This window comes from Pteronotus mesoamericanus, unplaced genomic scaffold (assembly GCF_021234165.1).
Source record: "Pteronotus mesoamericanus isolate MK-2021 breed Mesoamerican mustached bat unplaced genomic scaffold, CSHL_Meso_final contig_90, whole genome shotgun sequence".
Lineage (NCBI taxonomy): Eukaryota > Metazoa > Chordata > Mammalia > Chiroptera > Mormoopidae > Pteronotus > Pteronotus mesoamericanus.
In genome coordinates, this window is record NW_026555277.1 from 17,592,110 (window position 1) to 17,612,768 (window position 20,659).

The window sequence follows — 20,659 nt, forward strand, 5'->3', positions numbered from 1 at the left end:
TCCTTGTCCTCTGGGGGGTTACGCTCTGGTTTTACTTCTGTACAATTTATTATGTAACTGTATTTGTTCACTCATTCACCCATTCATTATCTTCTAAATGCCTTTTTCTTCCAGGAACTATGCTGGGCACATGATGGTATACCTTTTTTCTCTTTTCACCCCACCAAACCTGAAGATGAGACTCTTAAAAGTCTACTTAATAACACAATCATCGTAATATGAACTTAACTTTTCTCCCTAACTCTCTGACATGCTTATCTTTCTTTGTAACTTGATTTAATTTAATTGTGGGAACTGTTTATTACCTAGCTGCATGTTTTCATTTTTGTTTTCTTATTTGTTTCTGTTGTTGGTATATTAGTATTACTTTTGGTCTTGGCCTCTGCCATCCAGTTCATGTGTGCTAAAAGGCAGAATTTTTGAAAAGTAAATAATATCAAGAATAAAACTATGAATTTTCTCCTTTTCTTAGGAAATTTTAATTTGATATGCAGAATTGTTCCACAGATGTCATGCTCAGACATTTTGAAATTGTGTTTTAGAAACTGAATGGTTGGGGTTTTTTTTTCCCCTTTTCCTTTATTACTTTTAGAGAGTTTCTGAAACAGAAAGGTGCACTATATAGTCCATGAACCAAAACATTTGGTTCATTACAATGAACCAAAAGGGCTATATTGCTGAATATCAACACTTCGAAGATGGGGGCATCAAAGCCGTCACTTGTACTCTATGAATCAAAGTGCTTTCTGTGGGAACTTAGTATTTTTGCTAAAACTGAAAATTAGAAATAAATACTAAATATACTCTTTATACTTTAGAGTATCATTTTGGCATGACAGATATTTTATCTAGCTCTATATTTCAATATGTCAGACATACACTCAGATCTCCTTACTCTTTTCCATGAAATAATAATTTTTTTAAAAGTTCACTTGGGGATACATAAGGACAAATATCTAAAAAATGAAAAATAAATTCTTTTATATGAGAATATTAATTCAGTCAGTTTAGCCATCAATAAAAATGTCATGGCATTTTTCTGAAGCCAAACAAAGTAAACTCACAGTTATTGAAAAAGTTTAAAATTTGATAAATCCTTAAATTATTGACAAGACTATTATTAGTGAGAAAGTAACTGAGATATAAATATACATGAGCATAATCATACATGATAATCATACCATCCCATATCTAATCATCTGAACTACAAAATCAGAGGTTTGTACACTAATAAAGGGAGTCATCTTTTAAAAAGATATATGCAAAAGGTAAACACTAACACTCCTCAAGGTATTGAGACTTAGAAATTATTGTTTTCAAAATACTAAATGCTAAAAATGTAATGCTCCCTTCAACAAGCAATGGATCAGCTAAAATTAATCATTGCTTGGTTGCTCTTTCACCTTTTCTACTTATTATTGTGCTGTAAGAACCAGAATAATAACTTAATCATATTCAGCTTTAAATGAGGCAGGGTGCAATAACAGAAAAAGCCCTGGGCTCACGATCAGGTAATCTACATTTTATTCTTGGCTCTGTCCCTAACTATCCGTTAACCCTGATGATTAAGTTAGTTTTCACATTTGTAAAACGATAGGTCTGCACTAAATTGCCATTAAGGCCTTTCTATCTCCGATTTGATGACAATGGTCATGATGAAAGGGTCTAAGCACAGCTTCTCAGAAACGTCCCGTGTCCTTCCATATCAATGAAAACATTTGACAGGGTCCAGTCCCCTCTCTTCCCTCCTGTAATGGTGATGTAAACCATCCAATGAGAAAAGTTCCATTTTTGTATTCCATAATAAGCACTACAAGGCAAAGATGCCTACAAGTTGACAAAAATCATGGGTACTTAACGTGACTTTCCCCACAGCCGGGGGGAATCCTAGGTCCTTTAAACACAGTTCAAATGTATTCTGTCCTTGCAAAACAAACTAAAATAATTTCTTTCAGTGAGTTCAGTGGAAACAAGTTGGGAGAAGAGAGACCAGAAGAGTCTTTGTAGTTAAAATGAATGACAACGTGAAAAAAATAAAGTAATATGTAATGGAAAATACTTTTTTTAAATCCTTGCATCGTTTTTCCTTTAGGATCCTATTTTTTGCTCTTTAATATTTTTGATTTGAGAAGTTGGAACAAATAATCTAGCATGCTTTAAACAGTAGGTCAAAAGTGGACAGCTTTAGCTAGTGCAGAGTGACTACAACGGCAATACTTTCATGTATGTTTTCAGTTCCTGCCCAGATAAAGAGGTGGGATTTTTAATTCTTCTAGAAATTTATAATTAAAATGAAAGAAATACCCCAAATATATTGGTTCATTTCTGACATCCTCAAATCAATGGAAACAGGATCACAGGATTCACCTTTATTTTTACCAATTTGGTCTTGATCTAAGGGGCTATAATGGGGTGTAATTTATCTTTTATGCCGGTGTTCATGATAAAAACAAAAAAGGCAATAGTTTCATTTTGCTTCTTGAATCTTCTCTTTATAAAAAGGACGTATAATAAAATTAAACTAAGTATTTTTAATACCTTCTCATTGTTATCTATCCAGAAAAACCTTACTCGAATGGATATGACAAGCCAGATTATTGTGGGTATTGCTCACTAAATATGGCAAGCATTTGAAGAGGGCCCAGATACTGGGTAGAAAAAGGTAGGCACCCGTCAAACCAATTAAATCATGAGAAAGAATATACAGCATTCAGCTATGGAGAAAAACCTTAGCTCCTCACAGAGCTGCTAAACGCACAGTTCAGAAAGTACTGACTGGGGTGACCATTTGAGAACTTGCTCTTTAGCGTATGCTGTCAGTTTGGCTAAAATAAACTCTTATAAAAAAATTTTAAAGAAAGTATTGATTGTTTAAATATCTTCAGTTTATTACCTGTTACTCTTCCTCAAGGCAATACTACAGATGGATACTGCTAAACAAAAATCAGCACACTGATACATAGCATTTCATTTCCTTTACATATTGCCAAAAGGAAGGGATATAATATTTATTGAGTGCCTACTATGTGCTAAGGATTGGCTGTCTTTTAAATAGTAGACAGTCAATAAATATTTGCTATCTGGATTAAAAATAGAAATATATAGTTTCTCTCTCATCTTCTCTTACCCAGAATATCACAAATAAAATCATAAAACCTACAATGAAGTGCTGTAGTTTTTATTTCTGTTATTCCCTGTTTTATTAGCATATTAACAGATTTTTCTACAGACGCTAAAAGGATATAAATAAAGGTAAAGCTATTATTTAGTTGAACTATAACCGCTTGACATTTCTGGAAACCTAATAATTTATAGTAACTATTCTTCATGTATATCAATTAATGGCTTTTTCAGTTGAATCAAAATTTTTAGAGAGCAAGAGGATTTTAACAATTTTAGAACCAATGGTTATATTACTCTTACTCTAATGACTCCATTGTCTCATTAAGAATGGGAAGAAAATATGACAGGAACAAAATACACCAGAATGCTTATAATGACCACCTCTGAGTTGTGGAATAAAAGGGTGGTTTTTATTTTCTCTTTCATCTTTCCTGTATTTTCAAAATTTTCTATAACAAACATGTATTATTTGAAAGATCAAAAGGTTTATCTTTAAAGATAATGTAGAATTGTACCATATTAAATAGGGACAAAGCAAAACAAAACAAACAAACAAACAAAAGACTGCTGTGAATATATCCTTCTCTAGAGCGTAGCTGTTCATGTTATGCCTCCACTTAAGTTTTCTAGGCCTGGGTGAGAGCAGGAATAAGGAATAGATAGAGTCAGGCAATTAATAATCTGCTGCCTAATGACAAAAGGCAGAGTCTAAGCCAATTGAGCTCTGCTCATTTGTTCAGGCATCAGTATGCCTTCCTGGAGGAAACTGTATTTAGGTCTTTAAGAGAATCACAGACATGCTATAGAAAGAAAATTTGGAAAAAATGAACCTCTGCATTTCTCTTCAGAGTCTAAATCTTCCCTAAATCTAACTTCTGATGGTGAAATCCAAGAATCTTTTTGTTCTCGTTTTAAAGTAACAAAAAATTATGTGTAAAAGTGGAATTGGTTCCTTTTTAGTCATAGAAGAACAGAAACAGACCATGAGGGTGTGATTATGATTCTTATACAATCTTAATATCATAGGCATATTAAGAAAATGTATGAAAAGTGTCTTAATATACCCACTATTACTGAATATTACACATGTACTTGAATCAGCCTAAATCTCTTCAGAAATTGAGGGCTACAGAGTTTCATATGCTTTTGAAATCTTATTTCCCCATATGAACAACACTGAATGAAGTTCAGAGAGTTTAAATAAGCTTCTATCCAAAACTAAGTAGACCAAAGTGAAACTATTTCTATATGTGTTTTTCCTAACTTCAGGAAAAAAGCATGAAAACTATTTATAAGATACTGTTAGAAGTACCACGAGAGGGAACCTGATGGACGATGTCACTGGGATGCACCATTCATTCTAGCTAGGTCGGTGCAGCGCAACTGATGGCTTTTCTTGGTCTTTGAAGATCATACGATGGGTTGTGATTAGGGAGAATAATGAGAAAGTGATCACCCTATTCAGGATGACACAGGCTACACTGTAGCATTATGTAACAGAAGAGGATGGGCCTGATACTGGGCAGGCAGGTCCTGGTCCCAGCTGTACCTCTGGCTACCTGGATTAAGGATAGCCGGCCACCTGTTCTCTGGGCGTGGGGGCCCGCATCTGCAGCATGCAGGTGGTGTAGTTAGTTGGTCACTGAGACGCCCTTTAATTTTAAAATTCTAATTTCTCTCCTTTAAATGGTTGATTAAAACAAAGGTCCGGATTTTTCATGTTTTTTTTGAAGCACTCAAGTTCCATGAAAAATTCCAACTGCTTCCTAAATCAAAAATGTCTTTAAAACAGAGCATGAAAGATGACAGCTTACATGTTCACTTTTCAAGTATTGAGGAATGTCATCTAAAAAGATTTAGCCATGAGAAAACTGACATAGTTTAGACAAACTATGAAATGAATAACATCTGTGATTATGAAAAAAGGATGAGGTTTAAAGGAAAGAAAGGAAACCGGAAGAAAGCAAATTGGTATATTTACTTCTTCCTAATCGCAGTCCTAGAAAATAAGGGATAATTCAAATATTTTTTCAATACCAGAAGCCTTTCTGCAGTAACATGAACTATACATTTGAATGGCTGAAGAGATATTCTTACGTGCCTCCTTTCAAATCTATTAGGTTGTTCTAGCAGCACTGTCGGAAGAGTACCAATGAATTCAGTATGCCAGCAAATGAAACTGAAATCACACAAACCCTTGGGTCCTTCATCCTTGGAGGGATGGAGGTTCCTGACTGGATCTCGGATACTGCAGTCTGTTCCTGCCCAGGTGAAATCACAGATGCAAGTGGCTTCGTTACTACACACCTGTAAAGGAGACAGAACAGAGATGGGACATTTTCCTGTGCTTTGCAGAATACTGGTGATAAAAGTAAAAGAGACATGGGGCCAGGCAGACACTTTAAAAACCACTTGGAATTTTTTTTAGCCTCCCACAGTGTTAGATATTAGACAAGGGGGAACCATGTGTGGGTCAGATGGCTGAATGGTGGTTTTTCAGTTAATTAACAACAGAACAAAGATGGAAAGGAAGAAATTTTAAATGAAATCTTAAGTATTCATATTAACAGTATCTAAGTACACAATGTCTGACAATGTATTGATAGTTTTTTTCATAAGTAGTTTTAAGAAACATATTTTAGAAACACATATGCTTACTTCAAGGAATTAATAGAGACTGGTCTCAAGAGGCACTGCCCGAGATAAAACCAGGAGACATAAATCACCAATGCATTGCATCACATTCTCCACATTAACACCAAATTCACTTGGTGGCACTAGCGCAGCCAAATGAGCACCCCTTTCACCTTCCCTGCCTGCCCAGAGGAGCTCTTCTCTCAGTGAGGCAGGCCTTAGCCTGGGATCTTTGTCTCCTCTCTCGTCCTCTGGGGACCAAGCAGCATGCTGGAAGGGACTTGGAATTTAGACGAAATAAATAACTGCCTGCAAACTAGAGACAGTAGGTTAAACCCTTATCTGCCTAGGAAATACACTCAGAACAGACTCTTAGAGATGAAAAAAACCAACCTTAAGCCTATTGGTATAAGAAGCTTTTTAATCTGAAATGTTGTAACACTGTGATTATGATTCACGAGATCGAATGTGACCTTTTTTTATCAGGATGAAAAAGTGGGAAGTATGGTTGAGAGGCAAAGGCCCTTTCAATCCGTTAAGTTTTATAATGCTTACAAAGCAATAGCTGAATAATGAAAAGCTCTGCTCACTGCTTTTATTTTAATGCAGCAAGTATTGAGGGTTTACTATGTGCCCGGTACCCACGCTACGTGATTTATGCCCAGCCCCTCATTTACCCTCACACGAGCACCCTGGTGAATGAGAGAGCTTCAGTGGCCTGCCCAAAGTCACTGGGGGAGCGAGAAGCAGAGCCAGGCGTCAAACCCAGGATTCTTTGTAGCCCTCATTCCATGCTCTTGATCACTGGGCTACACAGCCTCCTTGGTGAGTCTATGATTCAACCAAACCTCAAGTGATGCATGGTTGATGAATGTCAGCTCTTTATGTCTTTCTGCCTTGTTTCATTCTATAGCACCTGCTTAGCTATCTACATTTTGGGTTCTTTTTACCTTCATCCCAGCATCTTCCTTTTCTATTAAAGTTCTCAGTTTCTTCATGTTTCTTTTATCCATCTCTGAGGTCTGTATAAATTTTGAAATACCTTTCTTTTACTAAGCCAAATTTAAAGAATTATTAAGATTTGTTTGGCAATATTAAGCCTAGGTTTGCCAGGTGTGTCTGCCCAAACACTGTGTTCATAGAATTAAGGATGTGCGTCGGTAGAGGGAGCATCTCTTTGACTGACAATGATACAAATACAAGCATAGGACTTTAGATATGTGAATTACATCAGTGACCCAACCTTCCGTCTGATGTGACCTTGCAGACAGAGAAACCCAGTAGGCATGCTGAGTAGCTAAAAGGGAATCACCGAGAGCATTCAACTTCTTTCAAATGGTGTAAGTAATCACATTGGGTCTTCACAGTTCCTTTAAAAATTATATCAATTTTCTTTCAACTCCTTAGATGTCAAGCTATATCTAGAGAATGTGGTGAATGCAAATAGCCAGTGACAAAAGAAAGCATAAAAATACACCATAGCAATACATATGTATGTTATTGCTAGCAGGTAAGGGTACTAAGAAAATAAAGTCATGCCAACACATAGATATTGGCAACAACCACAGAGAGAGAGTGGCTGAACTGGAAGTCCAGGCACTGTGAACTCCAAGGAGGCCACATAATAAAGGTCTGAACTGGAATACTGAGGCCTACTTACCCCGTGGCCTGAACAGACTTTACCCTTGGAATCGAGTGGGCAGCTACTCATATTTAGGGCCTGAATCTGTAGGCACTTCCGATCTAAACACATCATAGATGGGCCACATGGTGTTCCGTCTTCCACATAGCCCACATCTGTGTCATCATCTAAAACCACATGAGCACCACTAAAAGGAGAAAGATATCCATACAGTCATTAGCACCATACTTAGAAATACGATGTCAACGTGAATGAGCCTTGCTGGTCAGGACACTGAAGAGGCTGCTATTGGACATGGACTTCTCCTAGCATTTCTCCCCTTCCTTCCCCCCTTTCCCCACCTCCCCTTAATAAAAGAGCATGATAAAAGAAACTACCTATCTTTCTCATTATTATATCACCTGTGTTCAGGAAAAAATATGTCATCTGTGCCAAGTGTATTATAAATCTTTACTTGTAAGACCAACATTAAGATGAAGGGAGTGGATACAAGAATCAATCTTATCATTATCTCTACAAGGCTTTCAGATGTGGCATGGCACAGAAAGGCAGATGTTGAGCAAAAAGAGCAAATAATATAATTTTGAAAATTATTATTAGATGACTGGATTATTCATGATTGAAAAAATAAAGTCATTCCTCTCTACTGATATGGACTCCTAAAATTTCAAAGTTAGAAACAACTTGAATTTGAATAGTAATCAATATACTATAATTACTGACAGAGTACCTTGCTGACAAGTTTACAAATATACCAATTTAGAATACAACAATATAATTTAATAAGACCATTATATCTAGGGACATGTGAAACTTTACATATTCACAGGAAGCTTGTGTGCTTCAAATTATATTTGAAGACAACAAACTTTTTCCAGGGAGGATTTTATTGGCAAAGATCCTGTGGGATTTGCCTTCAGAGCCATTTGAAAAACAGAAGAAGAGCAAACATTTGACCAAGACAGCATTATCCGATCTGATTGCCCACTCAATGCACTAAATTTTAGTCAAATTTACTTTTGGATGGTTCCAGATCTTACATTCACTCACATAAGATGAAGGCTTGCTACTCTGAGGATACTAAGGGTAAAAGTTTGCAGATGCTGAAGGCAATTCTATAGAGGAAATCCCAAAAGTGTTTTGAGTAACAGTACTATTTGATTGAAAGAACAGCATCTTAGAATTATGACTACTTTGAAGGAAACAATAATTACTTGGAATATAATATGACTCTCTGGCTTAAAAAATAAGCCTCATATTTTCTGTGCCTTGTACTCATAGGTAATTGGATATCAAATGTTTGCCTACAACTATAAACAATATTTTAATAAATATTTTCTATATGTGATTAAGTATTTATTAAACCACCTTCTAAATCAGACACATCTACATGAAGTAAAGCTTAAACTCTTTTTTTGTCATTAATAATAAAAACACAAAATGTTCAAACAGTGACATATTCCAATGTTTAAAGCTTTAATCATGTGTCAAAAAAGCTACCATAATTCTACTATTAAGGTTATAATTACAAAGAATGCCTCACTACTAATAACTGGTGCAATTTTAAACAAATGTCATTTGCAAATCTAGATACAACTTTTTTTTTTTTATCTAACTCTTAGCACGAAAGGTGATAATAAAATCTCAGTCAACATTCTTCTCCTGAGAAGCAGAAAAATTTCCCTTGATGTTTCTAAATTTGTAATTCCCATGACTCATTAGGTTTTCCGATATTTAGTGTGTTACCTGCAGTCAATGACCCGGCCTTGATGATAGAAGGAAGTCGGGATGATCTCTCCCTGAAGTTGACCAATACGTGGAGCTCGAGTAAGATTGGTGCAGAGTAAAAATCCACAGAACACATCACTAAACATGTTTAAAAAAAAAAAGAATAAGACAGGAGGAATTATACTCAAAAAAATCCAAACTATTCAGTCCATATATATTCAAAATATAAAAACATTTTCTTTCCTTCCAAACAAAAACATTGGTTCAAATATTGTTGGTTCGCTATGACGCCCCTGCTCCCTGATGAACGGGATCACACTTTTGTTTGGAGGTAGCAAAATGCTCAGCCCTGAAAGGTGGCCGTGACTGGTGTCCAAGCTAGTCATGCACTTCCATTCCCTACGCCCTCTTTCTTAGCTGTCCTTCCTTCCTATCCTGTCTAGAGCTGAAAGTGGCTTCTGGGTGTTGAGAAGTGAGAAAAAGCTGGCTAAGAAGTTGCTTGGGAGAATTTTGCTTTCTGGATAGAAGGTCAGAGGCTGCCAGGAAGATCTTTGGTTCCTACCCCAGCTTCCTGCCTTTGAATGTGGGTTCTTTACATCTAGCTTGCAATTGTTACATTCACAAGCATAAAGATACAAACTCAACGTACAATAGATTACAGAGCAGAAGGTCAGAAATCATCAGGGTGCTAAGGGAGGAAAGAAGGGGAAGGGCCTAGTTAAAGAACAAGTATCAATGACCCATGGATGTGGACAACAGGGTGCGGACCAACTGTGGGAGAGGAGGGTGGGCGGGGCATGGGAGAGCAACAGGGGAAAATTGGGACAACTGTAATAGAACAATAAAAAATGGTAAAAAAAAAAAAGATGTCTTTAAAAATTTTACATATACTAAAATTTCCACAAAAAGAAAAAAGGAAAAGAAAAATAAGTCATCTGGGTGCTCAGTGACATTATTCAATGACTCATCTACCATGAAGGCTCTTACCTCCAGCCTACCTAAGTAAACAATGAATTTCTTTTAAAAAAGAGGCAAGAATTAAAGTGGTACATCACAAAAAAAAAATCCATTGTCCAAAAAATGCATGAAAATGTACTAAATTCCAAGTGTAATCAGAGAAATGCAAATTAAAACCACAATAATATAGCAGTTCATACCCACCAGAGTAGATGAAAGTAAAAAGTCTGATAATACCAAGCTGGTGAGATTATAGCCCAAAATTCTTATATACATATTATGGCTGGTAGTATTTACTAGTATAACCATTTAAAAAAGAAAACAGTATGACATCACTTTGGAGGCACTGAAAACATATATCCCTATTATGTATAATGACAGTAATTTTTCTGCCTTAGAAAAATGTGTCCAAACATGCACTAAGCTACATGTAAAGAATGCTCACAGCAGCATGGTTCCTAATACCCAAAACACGGAAACAATCTACATGTCCCCCAACACAGAAGGGAGAGATAAATTGTGGTATATTGCTGTGAATGTGAATGAAAGTGAAACAAATGAACAAAAAAAATGAACATTTAAAACACAGAACTTAAGAAGCAAAATACAAAATAATACAGAAACTATGATTCCTTTTATGTAAAGTTACCAAAACTTGTAGCAAAACACTTTACGAAATGTTCATTAAATGAACAGAAATATGTTATTTTACTTTGAACAGTCCCCACAATATACGCGGTCTATATGTGTTGCTTATAGAACTCTGTATATACCAGACCATTTGTGGGGCTATCTTACAGCAACAGTACAAACTTAAAACCTAATATTAATTTATAATACCATGACAAAGCATCTCTTCAAAACAAGCATCAAGGAAAGTACAGCATGTTGAAAATTTCCTGAGTTTTACAGAAATGGTGGGAGTCCGTGCCATAGAAACAGTTGAGTTCACTGCCATTTGCTTCTCGATATACCCATGTATTTTTTAAATGCACACTTTAAAATTTAAAATAGTTGAACATTTATTTAAAAATCAGTCACATTCTTTCGGTGCCCCTTTCACATTTGACTTGGGGCTTCCCCGCCCACCCATCGGACCCCAAAGCTGACCACTCACTGTTTGCTGCACTGAATCCATCGGTCTCCATCCTTCCCACAGTTTCCCTTCTCCGTGCCTTCTGTGTTCAGCTTTTCGTAACAGAACTTGTCAGACCCTGAAGCCTCTTTTGGAGACGTGCAAGAGAGGAAAACTTATTTTAGTTATCTTTATTATTGATAAATAAGTAAAGAAAACTATTTACTTAGTTCTCCTTATTATACCAGTGGCATGCTAGTAAATGCTTGACAACTGAGTCCCCAGAAAAAAAAATTCCTAATTTGCAGCATTTACCAATTTTCCATGGTATAAATATCACCATGTAACTTTCCACGGTGTGATACATGGCTAATTTCAAGGTATCAGTGTGGTGTTGGTTGGCTTCTAAAGTTCCTGAAATTTGAACAGTTGGCTCTTCCAAGCTAATACAAGATAGCTCCCACACACCACTACTTTTACCTTGAGAAACAAATTCATTCCCAATTCTTGCTGGTGAGTTTGAGGGTAGGAAGTAGGAATGATCGGCAGCAGAAATTAGTAAAGTGACACACAGAAAACTAACAAACATTCTTAGTCCCGTTTTATATTGGTATTAGGAAATAGTATGAAGTCTTAGCCAACTGAGATTTTCTGTTGGCACCTGGGTTTTGCTATTTAAATCTTTTAAAAGAAATACGTCTCTATTATCTTTCCTCTATCAAATCTAAGCACCGAAAGTAAATCTTTTAGTTAAATATTTGCCAAACACTGAAATCACTTATGCATGGGCTCTATTCTCCTTTGGTGTACTTCCTGTTTCTTTGGGGGTGACCCAGCCTCAACCACACAGCAGACCCATTTCTCTCTCTTCTGGTCTGGCGCTCATGCACCGAAGTTCGCTGGAGAGGCGCTGCACATGTCAGGAAGACGACGTGTATGAGCATTCCGGGAACATATCGAGAGTCACGACCATGCGCACCCAATCTCTATCTGCCTGCCCTTTGGCCAGTACCTTCATTTCTTCACTTCAAACTGAGGATAATAGATTACAGAATTTAAAAAATAAAAATAAGGACTAGGACTTTCCTGGGGTAAAAGAGCAGAAAGCTACCTTTGGGGCGGGGGGTAACTATTAAATCCAAGATACAAAATAAATTATGCAAATGGCTGGGTAATGAACATGATCGTGGCACTCAACCCCATCTTTGCAAGTGGACGCCCTATCCCTTCTCTTCCAGATACACGCACTGAATGACACTTGTTCGGTTCTGATGACAAGTCGCCAACCCTAGCAGTTGTTATCGGCGGTTCTGTGACTAAGATTCACAGTTCTCTTTATTTCTTCCTTTTCTGGATTTTTACAAAGAAAACATCACTCCAAGCTATACATCTCTTTCAGCAAGGCCGGCAGAGAAGAGTAATCTGAAGAGAAACCTGTGTGTGACATTAACAGGAAAATGCGACCTACTCGTTCCCCAGATGTACTGACACTGGTTGTCCCGGGTCTTGCACTCCCCGCTGTAGCAGCGGCCCTGGAGACGGGGACACACAAGTTAGCAGGCGCATGGGGCCAGTTCTGTTCCCCCCGCCCCAGTTTTCACAGTGAAAATGAGAATCACAAACATCTTAGAACAAGTGTAACAGACAGTTAAAATCTAAAACTCAGAACAGACTTCATAGTACAGCTCTTTAAATCTAAACTGATCATCTAACATTTTAAATTTTATGGTAAACAAAAATTGTTACATTTCTTTGGATGATGCCAAAATGATGGTTAGCTTCTTTTGTTTGCGAATAGTTAGGGTATCACATTGTTTTAGGGGGATAAAAACCACTTTATAACAGATTGTCATATTTTTTCATAATAAACAGACTGGGGTTCTTGAAAGATAGTCACAACTCAATAAATTAGATTCCTAATTCTTGCCCTTAATCTGGACAATTTATCATCAAAGTTAAAAATAATACAGTTAGTATTTGGTATGATACAAAATAACTCTGTATTAGAAGACTAGTAATTTACTATTGTTTGAGTTGCAATTTCTTTTCAAAATTACATTTATTTAAAAAAAAAACTTGCAAGCAAATCCTTTTAAAATTACATTTAAAACGTATAGCCTAGCTTACCTGATTTTGATTACATGCATATCCATCTTGCTTATGAAGATTTGGTGGGCACTGAAAAATATAATCTTTTTAGTTAATGTTCCTCATGTTAAATACCTTCAGGTTATATGCACAATATATAAAAATGCAAAAAAGTTCAAGCATGGTGAATATATAATTGGAAATGTTTAGAAAAATATGAGTAACTCCTTAAGTAGATTATCCAAATTAATTCTCCCATTGTAGGCAGAAATTAATAAATTAGGTCCACACAGTGGGTGCTTTTTATGTTTCTCTGTTTTCTATGAAGCAGACTAGAATAATAACTTACATTCACTTACTACCGAGTTAAAGGCAGGAAGGATTAAAATGGACAATGAAGGGATATGAGTCAGCGTGTGATTATGTAGGAGTGGACACATCCAGGAACTAATTTACAGGATGGCTCAACTCTGTGAAAGTGTCAAATCTATATTTGACACCCACGATGCTTACCTATAGTCAACATTCATAAAAAGAAAGGGGAAAAAAGGGGAAAAAAAAGAAAGAACAAGAAAAGAAAACGTCCTGCCTTCAAGTCAATGTAAGTGCTGTATCTCCATTACATTCCTGACCTCTCAAACCACAGACCTGTAACTAGAACAATCTTGATGTGATGGCTATTTCTTTTTCCAGGTCGATTTATCAAATAATTATTTAAAAGTACACTTCATTTTCGCCCCAAATTACCCTGAATACATTAAGTTAAAGTGTTTATTCTCTGCACATTTCACTTACCACATTTAAGACAGCTATAAAAAAAAAGTTCAATCCAAAGTCTCTGCTACAATGTTCAAAGCAAATATGAAAAGGAAAAAAAAATGCATGGGTGTCGCAAGTAAGAAAGCCAGCAATATGCACTGAGGTCCCTCTCAGTTTTTTGTCACCTCCTCAGTAAAGGACACTTGCACTCTTTCAATTATTCAGGCCCCAAATAATTGGAGCCACCCGTCATTTCTCTCTCTCTAGCTACTACAGAAAGCTAACACTTTACTAAGGAACACTTTGAGGTAAAGGGCTTGGGTTCTACATCCTTCTATAGAATATTTGACTCCAATATAAGCTGTCATTCACTACCGCTTTTCATTCAACCTGACGGTGACTATTCAAAGCATATAATTATCAGCACTAAACCCTGGCATACTGGGCCAACTACACAAAAACAGAGATCCCTGTGGTCTCTTTCATCCATGCAAATCCACTCAAAACACAGTCATTATCTTATTAATCACTAACATTAATTATTCACTGACTCCAAGACAAATACAACCACATGGAACAAAAATGAAAAAGAAATGCTGCTACCACAATAGGCACATCAGGGTCTAAAATTAATTTGTCGTATTTGGCCTTTTGTGATGGTTCAATAAGAAAGAACTCCTAGAATTCTTTACCAATGAAAAAATTCTTTACCTTATTATAAGCTGTCACAAGCCACATGCAAGATTTCTAATCAATTTAGTTTTAGTTTAGGCTAATAAAAGCCAGGGGCTTATCGCTGGAACGTTTAACAAGGGAAATTATGGAATGTTTTATGGTCTCAGGAGACATTTAAAACAGGAGAACCATAAATCTGTGCACTTTATTCTGCCTGTGCAGTAACAGGCCTGTGGGTGCAGCTGTGGATTTGGTCTCTACACGCCACCCAGCCCCGCTTACGTGTCGCACAAGATGGTTCCCTTGAGGGAGGCTTCAGTGCCAGAGCAGTTAAGTGGGTGTATTTTAAATTGTGTTCTACTACCCATTGAGATGACATATTTCACAGTGCAAACAAAAAAACATTTCCCATGTCCTTCTAAAATATCTTTATGGTATCATCCAGTATCATTTGACAAGGAGTTCTCTCAGTGGCACAGGTATTGCTTATTCTGTTATAAATTGTGAATTTTAAAAGAATCTCAAAGCCGTTAGTCAATGGCTGATGACAAAATTAAGCAAAAACATACCATGAGATAAAGAGACAAAGTCATAATGTTGCCAATCAGACTGATTCTCAGAGATGCAGAAATTCTCAGAGATCACATTTTCTTAATCATTATCAGTATCGGCTACATTCAAAGTTCACTGCCCCTCACAAAGCCAAAGATCTGGAGGGCGCTTCAGTCCCTCTCTGCCAATTACCTGTTTCAGGTGTTTTCTCGTCATATAAGGAAACTATTACTAAAAGAACATGCTATTCTAATAGGCCACTGAGAAACTAATTTAACAATACAGCTTTTACTTTAGACACATGAGATGAAAAAAGAACATTTTAAAAAATTTAGACAATAGAATTTTCAGTTGAACACAGAGCCCTCATTATAAAAACCTTCTTTCCAGGAAATTCTATAGTAATTCAGGAGGTAAAGGTTAGAATAGAAAAATTATACTTCTAAAAGAGCTGAATAGACCGAACCAAAACAATGTATGATGGGTATAAAAATAGTATTATTCTGTAAAACTAATAATATGACTCAGTGAAATAGTACATCAGGAATGTCAATATACTTGTCATAAAACACAGAGTCCACACAATTCTTACACGAGGCCTCTATATTATAATACAATTAAAAAGGAACTATTTACATATTTATATATAAGAAAGAGATATGCATAAAAACCACACAAGAACAGCCTGAACACACTTCACCTGTACCATATCCTCACGAGGGCCCCTGTGGACTCAGAGGATGTTTATCAAGAACTTGCAAAGAGCTCAGCTGCAACCTTTCTTTCCCTCTCCCCTGTCCTTCCAGTGAAGGAAACTCCGTGTAACCCCAGCTACTCTCAGCTCCCTTACTCACTTCTTCCCCAGGCAGGTAGAGCGGCTGACTGGTTGATAAATTTGGGAAGAATAATGGCATTCCAGCTCCAGTCTGCCACTCTTCTCTTGCCTACTCCCATGCGTTGTTCTCTCTCTGCAGCTCCTCCCTGACCTACAAGGCGAGGGCCAGGAACTGCAGAGAGAAGCCACTCCAGACCAAGTCTGTCAATAACCTGTTGCTATAGCCTGAATCTGGGACCTATAAAGAGGCTGGTTTAGCCCCGACACTAAGCCATGGCTTTTAGCTTGGACATTTTCAATAATAAAAATGGCCTCCATCTGTATTTATTGGTAGCCCCTTGGAAACAACAAAACTTGGCAATAGGTAACTCCACTCCTAGGAACTTATCCTAGTTAGCTAAGCATGAACAAGAAACACTCTTAAGAATGCATAAAAGTGTCACTGCCACATAATTATAATAATAAAAAGTGGCCAGCAATCTAACTGTCCATCACTGGATACAGAAGTCAACTAATACACATGATAGACCCAGGAAATCATAAAAAGGTTATTTATGTAACAAATGTGTAATGGTATGGGAAATGCTTTTTAAGTAATGTCAGAATGAATAGGAAGGTAGAATGAAAGCCAGAATTCTTACCAGGTTCCTATCTGTCCTAATTCCTGACTCCGCCTCTGAACCGTGCTTGCCTCTCTCCAGCTAACTATGCCTCCATTCCATTTCTTGAAGAAGCCAAGCTTCCGCGCCTGCTCTTTTCTGCCAAGCTCCTTCTTGGCTGTGTTTCTTCTTACATGCCCAATCCTCCGAGAAAATGTACCTGACCGCCGCACCTAAAGCTCCCACTCCGTCATTGTTTTCACATCGTCTTGTTTTGTGCTTAGCTCTTAGCCCCATCAGATATTTCGTTCGTTCGTTTTTTTTTCTCCACCCAGCAGAATGGGAAGTGCCAGAAGAGCAAGGATTTGTCCACCGTGATCCCTACCACATCCCAACACTGGCAGCGGTGCGTGATATACAGCAGGTGCTCAAGAAGTGATTGCTTGAATGACGAAGACTTTCAACAACAGGACGTTAATTTTTAAAACCATAAAAATTACATAAAGAAGGTTAGAAGTCCACATTAACTATAATGTTATAATAATTTTAACGGGAGGAAGGTCATGCCAAAGCCTGTGAACCGGGAAGCTGGGCTTTGCACGTAGGGGCTGAGGAAGGGCTCTGCTCCCAATCCTGCTTCATCCAGAGCAGTGTGAGCATTTCCTGCTTCCTGTGTTTGGCTTCTATCCAAAATCTTGTTTTTAAAAAGCGTTTGGTGGCTTAAGAATGTTTGGGAACCAGTATATTAGTGCTTCATTAGTGTTTTAGATGTGGGGACCAGGAACGAAAAAAATCAATTAGTTGGCTATACACCATATAAAGGGAACTAATTATGGAAAGGAAACTTGGAAAGAAAAGAGATTTAGACCCGAAAATCACAACGAATGTTCTTAAAATAAAGGCAAGATGGATAACTAGAAATTACTAGAAAACAAAGCAAAACAAAGCAAAGGAGCCAAAGCATATTCGCACATGTAATCCAAAAGGAAACCTTTAAAATGTGCATTTACAAGTAAGATGTATTACCTAGAACTCAGACTACCATACCTGGCCAGAGTCCCCGGTACAATACTCGGTGATATCACACCCATTCACAGCATCCCGACATTCATATCCTCTTGGCTGAAACTGCAAATCAAAATTCAGCATTGGGAGCTAGTACTAATTAATATTTCAAAGAGCGTTCTGATGCTCGCCAATAATTTTGATAGTCTCTCCCAACTAACACCAAACTCTGTATGAATTAGCAACATAGTTGCAGAATAGAGAGGCAAGGCCCAGTTACCACTCTGTAATGAATATGAACCATTAACCAAGGCAGCAAATGTTCAGATGCAAAACCCACTGTCTCAGAGTATTATTTGTAAACTACAATGTGATGGCAATTATGCAAAGATGAAACACTGGTGTGCCGTAAGACAGAAGAACAACAAAACCCTAAAATAGAAACACTTAAGATTTCTCTGAAGATTTGTGTATGTGCCCAATGGTCAATAATTAACTATGAACTTGGATATTAATATTAATTTAGCTAAATATAGACAATCAAATTTCAGTGATTCCCTTTGATAACACCAGTGAATGCCTACTGTATACAAGGCATTTCGTCTGTCTGAGAGGAGGTAAGTAAAGGATGAAGGAAAAAGCCCGTTACCTTCAAGCAATTTATAATCTGGTAAAGGATAAAGGTGAGTATAAACTAAGCTGGAATCTTTTAGAATACCATAATGTTTAATACCCATTAATACTGAATAAAATAATCAAAATCGTTTAATTTTGTAGGTGAAAATAATATTAAGGGTTTTTATAGATGAGAAATGGAAAGATTTAAAAAATGACTTTTCAAAAATTAACTGCCCTCTATAGATGAAAGTAGCTATGTGTCAATACACATATAAACATATTCACTTAGTTCTTCCTCATGTAGCCTTTTTGCCTTTATAGGGGATTTAAAAAGCCAAATGTATGAAATATGAGCACTAGCTTTTATACTTGGGGTCTAAAATAAAAAGACCACAGGATCTGTCCCTCTTCTTTTCAACCATTTAACTTGCTTTTCATCTGCGTTAATAGGGCAACTCTCAATGTTTATTTTGGGACGGATATAAATACATCTTTTTAAGGACGCTTCGGAGGATAGGATGGTTGATAGTGAACCATAGTAAACGCAAACATTGTGACCCACAGAATTTGGGTAGATATATTGATTTTATAAAATTGCCATGCACCCTGTCAACCAACACATTTGTGGCAAACTATACACAATGTACACACTGATATTTGGCTAATACATCAGTGAAAAGAAAGGTGGAACTGCCAGGAAACCCACCAGACACGAGGTGTTGTTACAGCAGGGCCCGTCGCTGCAGTGGGCCCCATTGGACAGGGAGCATTTCTTACAGCACAGTCCGTAGCATTCCTAGGAAAAACACTTCACGTGAGTTAAGCGAGGAAGCTTACCCACCGGTCATTCAGCATTCTCTCCACATGTGACTTATGCATAATCCAGACAAGGAGATGATGCAACAGTAAAAACATACTTTAGGAAAGAATCGATCATTTAAACAATGCGAGATTCCTTCCTGCCGTACTTCCCAACAAAGCATGATCTTCTATGAAGGGACTTCTCTACCAAAAAGACAGCGTATTTCATAGCAGGCAACCCATCCGTGGTTAGCTCTATTACATTCTTAATACTCAATCTAGCTTTATAAAGACAAAAAATTACACAACACAGAAAGATAAATGTGAGCTATGAATTTTTAAGAGGTAGGGAATTTGATTAGAAGGATCTATTAGGTGGTTTCTTTTCAGATAGGGCCATAAGGACATGATTAATTCTAATGCGTCGGAGCTGGGATTCAGCACTGATGAACAAGATCAGAAAGAAAGACAGTAAGACCACTGTGAACAAAAGTGCAGGCTTCTCACTAATGCCATTTGTCTTTGCTCTGAGCAGGAGCTGTGCTGCAGGTAGAAAAGAACTCATACCTACCACATGGAAACCACAATCACATTCCTCCCCGGCTTCTACATATCCATTGCCACATTCTGTGGGCTCAAATAGCTGAAAGAGATGAGGGAGAGAAAGGAAAAACATTTTAATTTATCACAGAAAATCAGCACACCAATCTACTCCTTCAATCAGCTGTCACATGATACTCTGTGATCTGTTGTAATGGCGTCTTATAAATGTGTCTGTGTGGGAAATACTATTCACTTATTAATAACGCTTCTAGAAACCATATTTTAAATGGGGTAATATCTCTTGGTGATTCTCTGGTGGTGGGCTCCTGAGATGACCTCCACCATTACTGCTATTTTTTATGGAGATAAGCTGTCAAGAAGAATAGATCACTTCTCATATTTGCTAATGGAGCTAAGATGCATTGCTAATAAGACTCATATATCTAATTTGCTGACTTATTTCAAGACAGCTGAGAAGACATCAAAATTGTCAAAAAGATAAAAATGCTTCAGATACAGCCAACTGTAAAATATACAATCAAGTAAATACAAATAAACTTAGAAAAGGGTATGGCTGGAAATCCACATCCATCATTCTCATTGAAAATAAATCCATACTACCTGAAGCATATTAAATACACGTGCAGACATATGTATGAATGTATAGGAATCTCTCAGTCATTCCTGGAGCAATGCAAGAGTCAAAAGTCTAGAATAATCCACCCTCTGGTGCTATGAATTTGCTTGCCAAATAAATTCTATTACAACCAATTGTGGAGGCAGTTGATTGTTTATGGGGACCATTCATATTTCTCTTAACCCTAGGACAAGATTTCTGGGAGCATATCCACCACACCTGGGTGAAGACTGGAACAACACATCCCAACCTAAATACTCAAAGGCATAGATATGAGAGGGAGGAAGAGACTCTTTCCCCAGCAACATCAAACACCCAAGGAAGGGGTGGCTTCCACTGAGTACCTGAGAAAGATCTGATCCTCCTTCCACCTCCAGGAAAGAGAATT

The 20,659-nt window shown here is 37.2% G+C and overlaps 1 protein-coding gene across 2 annotated transcripts in view; it reads right to left on the reverse strand.

Annotated features, from left to right (window-relative positions):
- Positions 1-20,659, reverse strand: part of ADAM23 (ADAM metallopeptidase domain 23) — a 145,197-nt gene that overhangs the window by 16,705 nt on the left and 107,833 nt on the right. For both annotated transcript variants that reach the window (XM_054585762.1, XM_054585761.1), the window contains exons 16-24: positions 19,663-19,734; positions 18,997-19,086; positions 17,715-17,795; positions 13,287-13,337; positions 12,628-12,691; positions 11,202-11,307; positions 9,146-9,265; positions 7,418-7,586; positions 5,319-5,430 (exon numbers count right to left, since the gene is read on the reverse strand). In XM_054585762.1, coding sequence (XP_054441737.1) covers positions 5,319-5,430; positions 7,418-7,586; positions 9,146-9,265; positions 11,202-11,307; positions 12,628-12,691; positions 13,287-13,337; positions 17,715-17,795; positions 18,997-19,086; positions 19,663-19,734 — 865 coding nt within the window. The remainder of the gene's footprint in view (positions 1-5,318; positions 5,431-7,417; positions 7,587-9,145; positions 9,266-11,201; positions 11,308-12,627; positions 12,692-13,286; positions 13,338-17,714; positions 17,796-18,996; positions 19,087-19,662; positions 19,735-20,659) is intronic.